Genomic DNA, 18,102 nt, shown 5'->3' on the forward strand with positions numbered 1-18,102 from the left:
TAGCGATGCGATTCCGCAGACATACGGCCATGCTACTGGGCAGGGAGGGATGTCATAATCTTGTTGTTGTTTTGAATTAAGCACAAAGCTGCACGATGAGCTATCTGCGCTCTGCCCACCATGTGTATCAAAACCCGGTTTTTAGCGTTATAAGTCCGCAGACATACCGCTGAGCCACTGGGGGGCATGTCTTAATCTAAAAACAAAATGTGTGTAGATGTTTCTAATTTTGGAGATAATACTTTGTTATAATTGTTATTAAAATTACCAAACCAATTTTTACAAAACCAGCGGATAGACAGTAAATTTTAACAAAAGTAAATGTTTGGTAATACTCTTTATGTGAACTTCGTCACCCTTACTAATCAGACCAGGTGATAAAGAAACCTTTAGTTTACATCATGAATTAAATGATGTCTCACAATGATTTTCTTTTTCTCTTTTATTCCAGGCGATGGCAATGAATACAACAGAAATTTAGCCCGGTTGTTATACTACACACGAAAGTAAGTGGTAAATCTAACCTATATATATATATCACCTAGAACAAAAGTTTATAATAAAACAATCCAACATTCAATATTATCAGAGTAGCGGTACAAAATATATACAAACGCAAACAAACTTGGCAGGGGTTTAGTTCAGAGAGAAAAGTCTGAAGAATTCTCTCCCCAACAGTTGTGGTCCCTCTTCGTCCCCTCACATGAAAGATTATTTAACTATGCTTGGAAATTTACCTGTATTTTACTTTTACTTGCTTAAGGTGATAAAGTGCGGTGGAGCATTATAAAAATGACGGGTGAGAAAGGGGGGAGCGAGACAAAAGCGGCACAAGAGAAGTGAGCCAGGCCGGAGCCTGACAAGCAGATATCAACGTAAAACGATCCGATTCAGGGCAGGGCAAGAATATTGCCTTGGCTGGGATCTAGAGATCCAATGTATGAGATTTAGATGTGGGGGGAAACGGGAGTGCCCCGACAAAACCCACTTTCACAGGACAGGCGCCGAAAGTTTTACCTGTCCTGCACCCGGATCAATATACACAAAGACGTCCTAAATGTCTTTTATATTCTTCTTGTACGATGGTTTTAAAGTTTCTAATGTCAGTACACAGCATTAATAGTTGCTGTTAAATGTGTTATTGGCTTGGCGTTGGAGTAACAGCTAAAATCGTATGGTGTTTATTTTTAATGTATTTTTAAAATTTCACATGAAAGCAAATATACAAAATGTGTAAAGGTGTATGGTTAATTCATGGTTAGACCTGGGGGATTTGGGACCCATTGTTCGTTTTTTACAATGCTCAATGGTCTACAAGCGCCTGGTTCATGGCGGTATAAAGCTTAGAGGTATAACTGTGTTAATTACGTGTATAATAATAATGTATAGTGAAAGGACGTGAATGCGTTATATACCATAATAATACGTTAGCGGTAGTCTTTTTAAAACGCTCTCCAAACAAAATATTTCGTCGAATTCTCTTAACAGAGATGTTTACTGTAACCTTCAAGGTGAAGGAATATTTAACTTTCGTCAAAGCTATTCCTTCAACTTCATAAGTTGTTAATGTTTTCTTTGGAACTATATCGTAATCGAATTATTATTATGCAATTAAAATTACAACGGTTTTATCCGTCTTTAATTACAAATTCTGTGTGAGGGCGCTACTCTATTTTTAAAACGTTCGTGTTTAAATCACCACAACCAGTTACTGGAATATAACACCTTAGCACAAACCAACAAAGAAAAAGCAGAAGCTTTCAAACATCAATTACAAAGCACATTTGAAACACATAATGACACGGACATGAACAACTATTACTACAATAAAATAAACAACCACGTATCAAATAACAAAGAATTATATAAACCACACTTTCCAGTCAACATTAGAAACAGCAACACTAATAATACATATGACTACAATACCCAACTACTCACCAAAAAAGTCAAACTAAATGAATTTGAACAAGCAATCAAATATACAAAAACAAAGCACCGGGAAATGATGGAATACAAACAATACTTCTCAAAAAAGGCACTCCAAAATTATTTGACCACCTATTACCAATATTTAATTTATCTCTATACTCTGGATACATCCCAGTTTCTTGGAAGCAAGCTAATATTTTAATGTTCCACAAAGAAGGAAAACCAGCCAATAAACCAAACAGTTATCAACCGATCAGCCTAACCAGTTGTATAGGCAAAATTCTTGAAAGAATAATAAGCAATAGACTCTCCACATTTTTGGAGATTAATTCAAAATTACCAGAACAAAACTGATTTAGAAAATATAGACAAACAACAGATCACTTACTTAGGCTAACTGAAACAATAATAAACAGCTTTAATAAAAAAGAATGCACCGTCGCCTGCTTCCTCGATATCGAGAAAGTATTTGACACTGTATGGCACAATGGTCTTCGGTTCCGTATGTATGAAATGAGACTACCGCGAGGAATTATTCGCTGGTTATCAAACTTTCTCTAAGTTCTTCACTCCAGAAGCTGGAGTCCCTCAAGGAGAGGTTGTTAGCCCTGTTCTCTTCATCATGTATGTAAATAATATGCCACTCAAAGACCCAAACCATGGATACGCGTCTCATTTCACTGATGATGTAGCAATTTGGAAAAGTGCCCCTACACCAGAAACAGCAGCCACTAACTTACAACCACAACTAAATAGATTATGTGAATACTGCGAAAAATACAGAATTAAACTAAATACAGCGAAGACACAATTAGTAATATTTTCAAAATCAACGAAACATCAAAAAGTTCAACCCCAGATCTACATGAACGGAAAGTTTCTCCAAACTGTTACGTCTGCAAAATTTTTAGGATTAACATATGATTCGAAACTTACATGGATAAAACATGTAAATAACATAAAAACTAATATTTGACGAAGAATAAACTATGCTAGGAGTTTAACTGGTAAAAACTACGGAACAACACCAGAAAACATCATTAAAATATACAAGACATACATTAGACCTGTAATAGACTATGCAGCTCCTGCATGGATCAATGTAAGTGAAAAACAAATACAAACCAAACTCCAAACATTACAGGATACACTAATTACATCAGCAAACAGAGTACCTAAAACCACTTCATCAAAGTTCATGCATAATTACTCAAACACACAAACAATACCTGATAGACTTCTACATAGTACAATAGAATATTTTGATAAAAATTGGCGAAAAAATGAGTTGTTATGCGAACTAGACAGATATTACATATATGATGAAGAGAGACCTAAACACTTCTCCCCGTTAAATTTCTACATTAGATCATTTAGATAAAAGTATTTAAAATAATAATAGAATAGAGATAAAATAAAACAGGTCACCTACTTTCTAGACTTATTAAAAAAAAATAATAAAAATCAAAGAACAATATAAATGGATATTGTCCTGAAAAGGACCTGATTAAACTTATATCACTCCAGCCATTCAGTATTTACTCGAAATATATTAATCTGGCCACTCCAACAAAGTCATGGAAGGAGGAAGAGGTCTAGTGTACCTGACCCTACTGGGTATACAAATAAATATACGCAAATACCAGAGAGAGAGACAATCAGTTAGGGTTAAAGTTATCTTTACTTTACCAGTTTTTATTTAACGAGTCTGTATATTTTATCCTGTTTATTTGCATGCCTGATTTCCACTCTTTCTTTCAGAAGAAGCTGTATTAAACGAGGAAACAGCTGTGACGAAAGACCCAATGACTGCTGTTTTCATTCTTCTTGTCGTTGTAATCTGTGGGGAACTAACTGTCGCTGCATGCGTAGAGGACTTTTTCAAGGCTGAAAACATGCCCTAAATGTTTCGATCAGTGTTATGTTATTACTGTTATAAGGAAAGTGCAAATGGTTGATTTTTCAGTAATCAACCCTATTATGAAGATTTATTTTCATCCTTCTTGCTTGAATCAGGTGTACTAGCTTCCTTTTTTCTTTTTTTGTTCTCTTTTCTGTAGTTTGTTTCATAACGATAATTTTGTCTATGCCTTAAACTAGACGTTAAGCCTTTTTAGGGTTTTCTTGCTTTTAGTATCACTAGTCTATGTACTTTTAATACTAATTGTGATAAAACAATTAAAACGGAAATCGCTTGGTTTATTTAGAGTAGAGATCAAGCGGGAATATATGTATGTCTCTTAGCAACAGGAGCTTTGTTGGTGTTACTGAAGTTGACGTATTCTAAACACTAAATGTCAAATTCGGCGTAATAAAAGGGTAAAATAATTCATTCAAAATAAAATGAAAGTATATATAAACAAACAAAAAGAAAGAAATAACGAAAAAATTATTATTGGCCATCAATGTAGTCGTACTTAAGAAATTAATAAAATGTTGTGTAGCAAGAGCATTTTTGTAAATTCCTCTAATCACCCCCACGAATCTCAAATGAAACGTGCCATGAAAATAATTAACGAAAATAACAGAAATGAAGCTACATTTAATTAGGGTTTAACGTTACCACAACATATAATACAGGACCTCACGATCTTGGGGACAAAACTAATAAAGACTTTATTATAATCGTAACACGTGTCCTAACCGATAAGAATAAATATTACACGAACTTCTTCAAAGATAACTAACGTGATTTTAAGCAACTTTGCCACAGTAACATACGTAACACGTGGCGGTTGTTTGTTTGTTTATTTTTTTTTTCTTACAAGAGTTGACCTCTGATGGGGGAGCAGTAATTTTAAGTACTTGCAACTCTAAAATCCACAGTTCAATTCCACTCTGTGGAAACAGCAGATAGCTCAATCTGGCTTCGCTCTAAACTAACAAACTGGCGAGAGCTGGCGGAGGGTGATGTTGACTAGATGCTCTGCTCTTCCTCTAGTGTATCACTTCAAAACGAGGGACGGCTAGTAGTAGATAGCCCTTGTGTGTGTGCTTCTCTTATAGCAAAGCCACATTGGGCCACCTGCTGTGTCCACCAAAGGGAATCGAACCCCTGATTTTAACGTTGTAAATCTGTAGGCCTACCGCTGTACCAGCGGGGGACCTGACCAGAGGGAAAAAAAGCCAGTCAGCAACACTAACTTCCACAAGTTTTTTTGAAACAAATATAAGGAGTGATTGTAACTGCCATCAGTCACAGGCTGTGGACGTTACCCAATGAGCCTCGTCCGAACAAGACGTCTTAAAATTTGCATTATAAGACAAGTTCACTGAATTTTAGGTAAGACATTTTTATTGTCTTATAAATATTGTAGTGCCAATAAAGGAATAACGCAATCATATTTATTCAAAATGTGATAAAAATTTTGCACTTAATGTCATATTTAAAAAAAATACGAGAACGTAATCAAACTTAAATATACACAATTTCAAATTAATTCAGGTACAATATAATTATTAGAATCTAAGAAAACTTGAAAACTCATTTTACACTACACACCCAAAGAGTGATTCCCAGAAAACTTGTTTGTCTATTGCTAAGCGCAAAGATACACATTGGATTAATTGTGCTGTGCCCACTTCGCGTATTAAAACCCGGTTTTAGCTTTGTGTGTGTGTGTTTTCTTATCGCAAAGCCACATCGGGCCACCCCACCGAAAGGAATTGAAACCCTCATTTTAGCGTTGTAAATCCATAGACTTACCGCTGTTACAGCGGAGGACTTTAGCTTTGTAAATCTATAGATTTACTGCTAATAAGTAATGAACTGATTTACGATTCTAAGTTTTGTAAACTTGTGTTTAAATCGCAAATAAATATAAGAATTGGATACTCAAATTTTTCTATAATTGTAAAATGTCTAGAAACTTCGGTTTATCTGTGTTAAATCATATTTAATATTTAAGTTAATAAAATCCAAGTGTGTTCTCAAAAACATGTATTCTAAATAAATCTGGTGGTATTATATTTCTGATTACCTTACATTTTCTTACAAGACAACCACCAACAATATAGTATTTTGTGGGTAGAGCACTCGACTCAATCTGAGAGTCGCATGTTCGAATCCCAGTCACACCAAACATGCTCATCCTTTTAGCCGTGGGGGCGTTATAATGTGATGGTCAATCCCCCTATTCGTTGGTAAAAGAGTAGCCCAAGAGTTGGCGATGGGTGGTGATGACCAGCTACCTTCTCTTTAGTATTACACAACTAAATTAGGGACGACTAGCGCAGATAGCCCTCGTGTAGTTTTGCGCGAAATTCGGAAACAAACAGATAGTATTTTATACCACGGTTAAAGAGAGTGGACGTTCCTTTGTGTGTCCATCGTGTGACATCGTATTAATAAGAACTATTAAACAACTAACTACTTTGTTTTTAATAACTATCGTTTTCCTAATGTGGAAACGAGAATACTAATTTGATATAAACTCTCGTTCACATATCTATTTCACATTCGACGCAACCTCGTTTAATATCATGCAAAACCATGACCCAACGCAATTGTTGTCGTTTGAGCGTTCTACAAGTTAAAGAAGTTACGTTGTTGACATAACAACCAAGTTTACGTAGGCTGAGAAAGTTCGATGAAAGAAACAAACCAGATAACCTCATAACTTTGGGAAAGCAGAACTTGTATCATTTTACTTCTGATGAAAATGTCTTTCTCAATAACCGCTCGAGTCACCAGATTCCTTTAATTAAAATTTAACATAGAATTATATTTTTTTGTTTTTCCACTGAACAAAATAATGTTCAACAGCTTAAAACAATCATGGTCATACAGTAGTGAGTAGCGTACATTGTAAGGGTAGTCTTAAATGTCACATATTATTGCATTTCAACAACACATCTCTGAATACCATATTTGTTTTAGTAAAATAGTAACATTAACCACTGAGCGTGGGATACTCTAATTTAAATTCTTAAATCACGAGTATGTATTTTGTCGAAAGTTATAGAAATTCTTCAGAACTTAGTTCAAAACTGGAAATAAATTTATTCCTTGTTTCATAACGACTTTAATCCGAACATACTGCGTTTCAGAAGACCCTGGAACCTTCAAATACAGTCATGTGAAAAAGTTAGGACAGCCTATGAAAACCTGTGTATTTTTGTAAGATTTTTGGATATATAGATATTTAATCTCAATTTTAACAATACTAAGAGATTATAGGAATATAACTAAACAATTAAAACAGAAGAAAAGACTTTTCAAGATCTTCTGTAAATGTAATTCTACAAAAATGCATATTCTAACTGAGGAAAAAGTTGGGACACCCCCACATTTAATCCCACTTAAAATGTCTCAACTCACACACAGGTGCATCACACCAGGTGCACATGATTAGAAGATCGTTACTCAGCATTTTGAATGAGGCTTGCCCTATTTAAACCTCAGACATTTAGTTTGGTGTGCTCCTGACTGTTGAAGTGAGAGTGAGCACCATGGTGAGAGCAAAAGAGCTGTCTGAGGCCTTCAGAAAGAAAATTGTAGCAGCTTATGAGTCTGGGTAAGGGATTTAAAAAGATCCCAAAATATTTTGAAATCAGCCATTCCACTGTCTGGAAAATAGTCAACAAGTGGAGGGCTTTCAAAACAACTGCCAACATGCCCAGGTCTGGTCGTCAAAGCAAGTTCACCCCGAAAGCAAACCGCAAGATGCTGAGAGGTCTTCAAACACCCTAATATGTCATCACAGGACCTACAGCAAGCTCTGGCTACTGTTGTTGTGAAAGTGCATGCCTCTACAATCAGAAACTCCACAACTTTAACTTGCATGAGAAGTGTGCAAGGAGGAAACCTTTGCTCTCTAAGAGAAACATCAAGGCCAGACTGAAGTTTGCCAGAGAGAATGTAGACAAAGACCAGGACTTCTGGAATAATGTTCTTTGGACAGACGAGTCCAAAATTGAATTATTTGGACACCAGAACAGAAAATATGTTTGGCATAAACCAAATACAGCATTCCAGGAAAAGAACCTCATACCAATTGAGAAACATGGAGGTGGAAGTGTCATGGTTTGGGGCTGCTTTGCTGCAGCAGGACCTGGACAGCTCACAATCATAGAATCCACCATGAATTCTACTGTGTAGCAGAGGACGCTTAAAGCTGAAGCAGAACTGGACCTTGCAACACGACAAAGACCCGAAACATACCAGTAAATCCACCAAGGATTGACTGAAAACTAAGAAATAGAGAGTCCTGGAATGGCCGAGTCAAAGCCCAGATTTTAATCCCATTGAGATGTTGTGGAGTGACTTGTAGCGTGCTGCACAAGTATTCTGCATTGAGGAGTGGGGCAAACTTTCTTCAGACCGATGTCAGAGACTGGTAGATGGCTACAAGAAGCGTCTCCCTGCAGTTATTTCAGCCAAAGTTGTAGCTATTATGGAGTAGGGTGTCCTAACATTTTCCTCAGTTAGAATATGCATTTTTGTCGAATTACATTTACAGAAGATCTTGAAAAGTCTTTTCTTCAGTTTTAATTGTTTACTTATATTCCTATAATCTCTCAGTATTGTTAAAATTGAGATTAAATATCTATATATCCAAAAATGTTACAAAAATACACAGGCTTTCATAGGGTGTCCTAACTTTTGCACATGACTGTACCTGACTGATTACGGTGCTGTCATATCATGACAACTTTACAGAACACCTCTCCCAGAAGGCAGTTCAATTAGTGTAGGACTAATTAACTGAACATCTCTTTATTACATGGTTTTCAATTCCTTCTGCCTCTCCCTGATCCAAGACTAATGATACAGGTCCACTGATGACACCATTCGTTAGTCCTGGTTACATCCAGATCTTATAACCCTCTACAGTTGTAGCAGTTTCTCTTTCAAATTGAAAAGTCCAGCTAGACTTCTACATTAGGTTTAATATATTACTTTGTCTTTTTATACACCTAACAAACAAGAACGAATACCAAATTTCAGTCAAAAGTACTGAAGTTGCCTGGTATGTATATACGTACATATAGTTTTTTCATATTACATCTCATACTGTAAGAGGGAAAGAAAGGTCTGTTTCGTGTTAAGCAGAAAGCTAGACAACAGACTATCATCCATGATATGTCCACCATAGGTATGGAAACCTGGTTTTTAGTGTTATAAGCCTTCAGACTTACTGCTGGTTTACTTTAGATTTATTTCTCATGGTAATATAAACGAGCCAAGCGTGGTCTGATGATTAATACATCAGACTGTGGACTTCCATGGTTTGTGTTCCGTTACCGCCGAAATAAAATCACACTCCAAGGGTGCATTATAAGAGTGACGTTCAAACCCTCTCTAATCAGTCTGATAAGAAAATGTAACGAACGATGTTGACTAACTGCCTTTTTTACTTTGAAATAAGTTTCACCACCGTTACCATGCAACCAGATTTTTTCACTTTTGTCACCCATGGCCAGGTGGTGGTTTAAGCACTCGACTCGTAATCTGAGGGTCGCGGGTTTGAATCGCCGTCACACCAAACATGCTTGCCCTTTCAGCCAGGGGGGCGTTACAATGTAACGATCAATCCTACTATTCGTTGGTAAAAGAGTAGCCCAAGAGTTGGCGGTAGGTGGTGATGACTAGCTACCTTTCCTCTAGTCTTACACTTCTAAATTAGGGACGGCTAGCGCAGATAGCTCTCGTGTAGCTTTGCGTGAAATTCAAGACAAACCAAACCTTTGTTACCCTGGTAACAGAAATTATCACTTGTTGATCTCTGCAGTCTTTCCGATGCATGACATCCAACTCATAACGTGTAACTCAGTGCTTCAAGTTTGTCGTGTAGAAGGGAGAACTTGATCAACTCTTTAGGGATACCAATAATTGAAATATTTAATGGAAATATAAAAAAAATCGTACGTTGTGTAGCAAAAGCCACATTGGGCTATCTGCCGAGTCCACCGAAAGGAATCGAACCCCTGATTTTAGCGTTATAAATCCGTAAACAAGAAAAAAAGCAGTAAAAAGAGTATCTTGTTACTTGGTATGCTCACGCACGCACACACAATCACGTGTACATGGAGCTAGACAAAATATCAAATTTTGCTCTATGACAGACCGAGTAATAAATCTACTTGCTGAAAATATTGACCTTATAGGTAAATACCGAGGTGATGAGTACCTAAGGATCTGTCATATTAATCGCTATTATTATAAGTTATTACATCATCTTAATGAACATGTTAGTTTATTTAGTTTTAATGAATCTCAAAGAATTGACACTCAAGCGACCAATGAATTAATTTAGTTTTACGCGTTAATTAACTTACACATTTAATATCAGCGAGTCTGAAATCTGTGTTGAAATTACCATGGTTTAATTTTTTCATTTCTTTGAACTAAAAATCGAAATCAAAAATAAAGTTTACTGTAAAATAATGAAAGGTAAACAAAGGGTGTCACTAAGTTTTTTTGAAACCAAAAACTTCATCATAACTAATAATTCCACTATGAACACTGAAATAAAGAAAAAAAAAAAGTTATGAAACGCCGAAAGCGTAATAATAACTAAAATTAACACTACAAATACTGAAATAAAATACAAGTCAAAAGAATAGGTTTTCCGAAAGATATTAAAGATCAAAAGTGTCATTATAACTAAAGTGTCATAGTATCAACACAAACATTTTTTTCATAATTTACGAACAATGAACACAAGAAATGTTTGCGTTTCTAAGATTACCCCGAGGTGGAAAGCATTCGGCGATAATAAATTAGACTGACAAAACGCTAAACTATAAAATATTTATTATTATTAGAAATAACCTGACATTGTACTTATATCTGGAATCTTAAATAAAATGTCAATTTTCCAAACGGAAAAAAACCAACAAAGCAACAACCTCGTTTCGAGAACTTTCTCATGTTAGAACTGGTAGTAACACAATGTTTATTTCACTACGTGCGTCGCGAACTATACAGTGCTTGTTGTATCTCTTTACTATTCGTTTCTAAAAATGCCCCTTGAAACTCCTCCAACGCATCGAAAGATCGACAGCAAATACCCGCCTTCTCTCTTCATTAATATTCACTGCTTCTCACGATGAAATCAGCGAGCTCATTAGATACTTTGATTTATCGAATCAATATTTTTGAAGCTTAAATAACTCTCATCTAGTCACCTGCTCGTTTTCAATACTGTGTCTTCAAAACAACATCTAATAAATTACTTCTATTCTTCGTTTCATAACACCAAATGTGTGTCAGTAATATATAAAAATTCCAAATCAATTGAAGTTTAGTATTTCTGTGTCTATACAAATTGCTTGAAAATTTAGTTCCTGCTAAACACCTTGTTCGAAAATCATTTGTTTTACAAAACAAACATTTACAATTTTCAAGCTTCAAATATGCTGTAACAACCTAAACACAGCGTAATCAACATGTACATTAACTACTAAACACAATACAATGATCATTATTAGTTGTTACCTAACCGTCACAGTAAGACTTATCTAATCATCAGGGTTAAAGTTGTTGTCTAATCATCACGGTTAGCCTCGTAACCTGTTGATCACATCATACATTCGTTATCTGATAAAGTTTCATATTACTGTATTATTTCTCTTTTGAAAAAAATTGACAAAATAGCAAGAATTATGTTTTAAGCGAAAATACGTAATTAAGCTTTAAGTTTTAGTTTATTACATGTAAGCAATTTGTAAGTAAAGACAGTTGCTACGGACTGATCGTGCGTCCTATGCATCGCTATAGTTAACTTTCTGTACGTTCAAAGATGTTCTGTGATTAAAAAAACAATGTTGTAAAGTGTAGTGAATTATTTAAACAAATAACAGCATTTTTTCAGTTTTGAAGAAACCAACAACACACACGTCTTTATCAATGTACTTATATAGAGAGCGCGCGTGTCTTTTCTTATAGCAAAGCCACATTGGGCTATCTGCTGAGTCCACCTAGGGGAATCGAACTTCCGATTTTAGATTTGTAAATCTATAGACCACTGTTCCAGCGGGGGAAATTGAGAGAGGATGTTGGATTTACCTATTAAAAGGTAATATAAATCGCCTTGAGAAAGCTGAATTTTTTTTATAGCACGTGTTGTTTTGAGCCAATTTAAGTCTCTAAAGTAATGGCGAACAAGTTATTTTTACTTTTACTAGCTTAGTTTGAATCTCAATGAACTGTTTGGTTTTCAAAGGATAAAGATATTCAGTTTGAAAAGCACACCCACTGCGTCGGGCACTACAAGCACTCCAGTAATGTTTGTGTTTTAGCGCAGTTTTATGAAGCGATCTCTGGATCCGATAAACTGACAAGAATATTGAATATTGGATTTACCTCCCACACTCGCTTGGTACTCGACTGCAAGACGAGTAACGAAACAGAATCACTTCCAATGTTGACAGAACTAACAAAGTTAATTCTCTCAAGCCAATACACGGTTCCTGTCTAAAATAACTACAATCCTTTGACTGAATGTGTGTCTCTCTCTCTCTCTCCATGTCGCTTTTATTTATCTTTCTTTGAACTGAGCTTAAAGTTCACGTGACTTTCAAAAATACCAGTTCTTTTATCGACGTCTACGAACTTTGTGAATTCGCACTGAATTACTGGAATATTTTTGAATAAGTTACAAGCTTTCACAATTAAGTTTAAAACAGATGCATTGTCATTACAAAACATTCATTTTAGTTATTACCAGCTGACACAGGGGTCCTCAAAGAGAGGGTAGTGACGTAGGGGTTAGGTTCGAACACAGGTTCTCCCATGTCACATACCAGGTATGGTGACAATCGGTACAGCGATTCGCCAGTAATACGCTGAAAATCACACAAACTTTTGTCAAATAACAAATAATCAGCCATGAATAAAAATAACGATAAAAACTAAATTGGGTTTTTATTCGTTTCTGCCAAGATTTCTTTCTACACTTTTTCTCTAACATCATGAAATATTCAGATATATCTAACTTAAGACCTATTCCCGATACTAACAACCCACACAGGATCAATAATATACAAATTACGAAACCGGAGCTATTTTGGAAAACGCTCGGGTGAATAAGGCCTACTTTCTAAAATCTTTGGAATTACCGAATGAATCGCAGAGTAGTAGATTCTACCTCGAAACCACTCGAATTAATCACAAAACATAAAACAGGAGCCTTACAGGAACTCTTCGGTTGAATAAGAAAAGTTTACTTGGATTATTTTTGCCGCTTTGTTTGTTTGACCATTTATACCGTACCATTTCTTTCATTTTTTTCACTCGCAACCTGAGGGTTGCAGGTTCGAATCATCGTTATATCGAACATTCTTGCTCCTTTCAGCCGTAGCAGTATTATAATGTTGCGGTCAATCCCCCTGTTCGTTGGTAAAGTGTAGATCAAGAGTTGGTGGTAGATGGTGTTGACTAGCCGCTTTCCATCCAGTCTTTCACTGTTAAATTAGGGACTGCTAGCGCAGACGATCTTCGTGTAGCTTTGTGTGAAATTCTAAACAAATCTTTATTTTATATTTCGCTTATCTTGAATAGAGACGCTCACGGATCGATCAAAAAGAAAGAACGACCCAAACATCTCCATGTTTTAGCAGTTGAAGTTTCTTCTCTGGACATTTTCTTGTCGGTCACCTTTGTTACAAGGCACAACGCTGAATTGTGCTTTAAAAAAAAACACAACATTGTTCTACTCAGCCACTTTGAAATTATTTTCATATATTCCAGTACATTAAACCAATATTTTGAAGCAAAGTAATACAATATTTGTGTCAACTTTGTATTCTACAGTTCTTATCACAAGTGCACTCAAACTCTTATGCGAATACAACTCCATCTATGAGTGAATGTAAACGCGATATGCTGATTGAAACTTATTTTTAAACGTCATAAGCCTTCAGACTTGCCACTGAATCACCGGCAGACTGTCTATGTTAAAGTAATGTGTAAAGAAAAACATTATTTGAAAACGAGGAATTCGTGTCAATTTTAACAAAGTGCATCAAAACAAAATTCCTCTCGTGTTACAAAGTTTTAGTTCACGATATTTTCGATAAAAAAAATAGTATCTCAATATAATTTGGTTTTGTCATATTGCGGTTTGTTGCCATCTATTGATAACAACTCATAAAAGTAGGTATACGAACTAAAACTCAACTCCAAAAAAGTACATTTAAATAAGTATTTTAACTTAATTTCTTCTATATTAATTTGCGAAAACATAACTATTAATATCATTAATGCTCTAAATGTAACTTAGAGTTCTTCTATTTCTAAAAAAAACGTTAACAGCAAATAGAACCAATTAATTGATAGCATATATAAATTAACCATTTTCATTTTTATTGGATTCAATTTTTCACAGTTAAAGTTACTTATGTAACTAGTTTATCTCGTTTTTTTCTAATTAAATCCATATCATTATAAAAACACAAATAGATATAAACTTTGAAAGAATATTATATTTTATTAAACCTCTGTGACAAATGTGCTACTTTAAACATTTAATCACAAACTAACAAACACCCTATAACCTGGGCGGTGGACATTTCTTCTTCAGATTTCTCCTAAAGAAATGTCCACCTTTTAAAAGCGCTCAGATTATAGTATTGTCATTTTAGATCACAATTTCTTGAAAACTTTTTCTGAAATAATGCATTTACCACAAATGTTAGGGTTAAGCATTATCGATTATAACTGTTGGTGCTATGCATTATTAGTTATGCTTGGTCGTACATTAATTTTTAAGGTTTAATTACATTTAAGACAGAATTAGATGTATATCCATTTACATTTAAGTAACTTCCATATATGTACTATTCATACGGTCTATGTTACGTTTGTAATTTTTGACTGATTATCGTAATCAGTGCTGGCGTTTGAACAAACTGAAATTCCTTTGTCGGAGTAACATTATATTAAAAAAAAGTTCAAAACTTACGTTAACATTTATTACTTGCAGGTCCCGCATCTGCAGAGTAAAAACCATAAGGTATGCAATTCCTAATAACGCACATGAAAAACAAATCTCGACATACTCCGTTTTTACGAAAACAACTTTTCGCGCTTCTCCTTTTTAGAGTCTTCTGCACTTTAAAAGTTAATGATTAATCATTACATTAAATTAATTGACGAAATTATTCTCGTGACGAGTTTTCATATTTATTGCTAGATAGCGAAAGATACCCTTTAAATAAATGTTTGAATCGCATTCTAGGCATCTTTTTATTAAAATGATGGCTGACATAAGGGACGATTTAAAATAGTTGTAACATATCGAGGTGTGTGGGTATGTAATTCTAAATTTTAACAAAATTTTCCTGTTTTGAAATGTTAACTCGAATGTTATCTAGTTACGTTTCCTCAGCGATTAGGCTTAACACATGCCCATGGTTATCCACAACTATTTCTACCACTCACAGTTTCAAGAACTTCTGGATTACAAAAAATCAGTAATCTACGTCTTGGTGCCCTCTATCTTGATTTATCCTCATGTGGGTAACATCATTGCAAAAGACCCTGTTCGATTACGTTTTCTGTTTGAATAAAACAAATTGAGATAGGGCATCTAAAGAAACGATAAGACTGAATACTATGCAAATCTTGTTCAACTTTGTGCCATATTGAAGATCAAGTCATAAAAATAAGTTTTCTCAGAAAAAAAATTGCACATTTTAGCAAAGGAGAGAAAAAGGCAATTTCTTTTTCTAACTTTATTCAGTCGAAAAGCTTCGCCACATTAGATTTATCACAGTCAAGTGAGCGTTTCTATGGTATATGCGTGATATCTTCACAAAATAAATGCTAAAGGTTTTACTAAGAAACATGATATACGGATGGATTTTCACGCTTGACAGATTTTTGATAGCTTGTAACACACTTTTACCAAAAACAAGTTTCGAAACTGGATCTCAAAAACTTAATTTGCCAGTTTGCAATTTCTTTTAAATTGCTAGTTTTGGAAAAGTTAGAAGGTAGCCCGTGTTTTGAATAAAGACCATCAAAAGTACAGAATGTGGAGTTCCTTTAAAAAAAAAACTTAGTTTCACTAATATAATGATCAAAGTCTTAGGACAGACAATCACAATAATAATAATGATTTAATATAACTATTGAAAACATAAAATTTCGAAGTAAAGATTTGAAACGACTTTGGCCTTAGAAATAGGCATAAGTATTTGGTACACAGTTTTAGTTCGAATTTTAAAACAAAACTAGACAGTGAAATATACTTTCTAATTTCACAGGCCTGCGACGATCTTAATATTTTCACAGTTGTTCCTGTACGTTAAATCCGGAAATGATAACCAGATTTTTCACAAAAAGTCATGTACTTTTACTGAAGTGAAACGTTTTAAATCAGGTCACATTTTATGTTTAGAATATTGACAATCACTATTTCTCTAGATCAATCGTGACGCAAGTCTTATTGGTCGTTCTATAACTCAAAAAATAATTTAAAAAACGTTCATTGTGGTAAACGAAATAATTACTTGATCTACGCAATTTTTTTTCTTCCAGATTTGTGACTTATTCTTACATGATTGGGGAGAAACTTTGTTTTTGAATTTCGCACAAAGCTACTCGAAGGCTATCTGTGCTAACCGTCCCTAATTTAGCAGTATAAAACTAGAGGGAAGGCAGCTAGTCATCACCACTCACTGCCAACTCTTTTGCCAACGAATAGTGGGATTGACCGTCACATTATAACGCCCCCACGGCTGAAAGGGCAAGCACGTTTGGCGAGACAGGGATGCGAACCCGCGACCCTCGGATTACGACTCACACGCCTTAACACGCTTGGCCATGCCGAGCCAGGGAAGGAAAAGGAAATCCATTATTAAATACCCCAAGTGGCACAACGGAATATCTGCAGATTCATACTGCTAAAAATCGGGTTTCGATATCTTTCTTAGAAAAGCACAGATAATCCATTGCACAGGTTTATGCTTACAATCACAACCCTTATTAAAACCTAAACTTTCATGAAGTTTAAATTCGAAGACCTGTTTTATTGTAGAATAGGATATACAAATAAAGCCATATATTAAATGGTATACATGCATGTTAAATATACTTTTACATTCAAAGCGGACATATTTTTGGATCACATCACATTTTTTATTTTTAACGTTAGAATTGCATTCTTAACTAAATGTTCGCAAATTTTTGCGATCTTTGTCCCTTAGATCTACGGATAAGTTACGTTACGGATTTGGACTCTTGAATTTAGAAACATTCAGATTTATAAGATTAAACAAATACAAGAACTGATATTTCTAATAAATAACGTGTTGTTCCTTAACTGCGATGTTTCTTTCGTAATTATCTGTGATGAGTTTTATCAAAGAATATTACACGTTTTGTAAAGTTCTTTAAAACTACTTTTTATGAAAATAACTTAGTTATTGACGAAAGCTAGACGAGGGCTAGCCGTCCCTAATTTAACGGTATAAGACTAGAAGAGAAGGCAGTTCCTAATCACCACTCACCACCAAACTCTTAGGCTACACTTTTTCCAACGAATAGTGGAATTCACCGTGACATATCATCCCCACGGGTGAGAGGACGAGCATGTTTGGTGCAACGGGAATCCGAACCCACGATTCTCAGATTACTAATCGAGCGCCCTAACCACCTGGCCCTGCTGGACCGACGAAAAGAAAGCCCTATTCAAACTCAACAAACTCGTCTACGAACTAAGCTTGTTTAAAAAAGTAAAGAGTAATTTTCCTTCCAAGAAGCTTGTGTCTAGTAAAAATATAAAATGTGGAAATTCGTTTTATAAAACCTTCCTGCGAAATTGCCTTATAATGAATTTATTTTTATCGTTTCTTTAACAAGGCTAAACTTCAAGTTTTTCTATACACTATTATTTAAAACTGCATACGACTAAAGAATTTCTCAAACTCTACAAGTTTTTAAATGGGGTGGGAGAGTATATATTTCTCGTCATTAATATTAGAAATAAGTTTCTTAGAAATTCAATCTAAAGCTTAGTTTAACAAGAATCGATATAGTATCAATTAAATTTCCAAAACATTCATTTTGTTGTACTGGTACCTTCACAGTAACAGAAATAACCAATTTTGTCAAACTTTATGAACTACAGGATGCGTCAAAAACGAAGCCACAATGTAATTATACACGTTTTCCTGCGATTTATTTAAACACCATGATGGGCTGTGATTCCAGTATTGTGA

General features: G+C 35.0%; 1 protein-coding gene across 3 annotated transcripts in view; it reads left to right on the forward strand.

Moving 5' to 3' along the window:
* The window catches only part of LOC143253446 (xibalbin-1-like), a 38,733-nt gene extending 34,358 nt beyond the window's left edge, over window positions 1–4,375 (forward strand). For 2 of the 3 annotated variants that reach the window (XM_076507350.1, XM_076507347.1), the window contains exons 3-4: window positions 452–506; window positions 3,694–4,375. In XM_076507350.1, the coding sequence (XP_076363465.1) occupies window positions 452–506; window positions 3,694–3,823 (185 nt within the window). In that variant the 3' untranslated portion in view covers window positions 3,824–4,375. The remainder of the gene's footprint in view (window positions 1–451; window positions 507–3,693) is intronic. The other variant, XM_076507349.1, reaches the window with a different exon arrangement.
* Window positions 4,376–18,102: the final 13,727 nt, after the last annotated feature.

Source organism: Tachypleus tridentatus, chromosome 6, assembly GCF_004210375.1.
Source record: "Tachypleus tridentatus isolate NWPU-2018 chromosome 6, ASM421037v1, whole genome shotgun sequence".
NCBI lineage: Eukaryota > Metazoa > Arthropoda > Merostomata > Xiphosura > Limulidae > Tachypleus > Tachypleus tridentatus.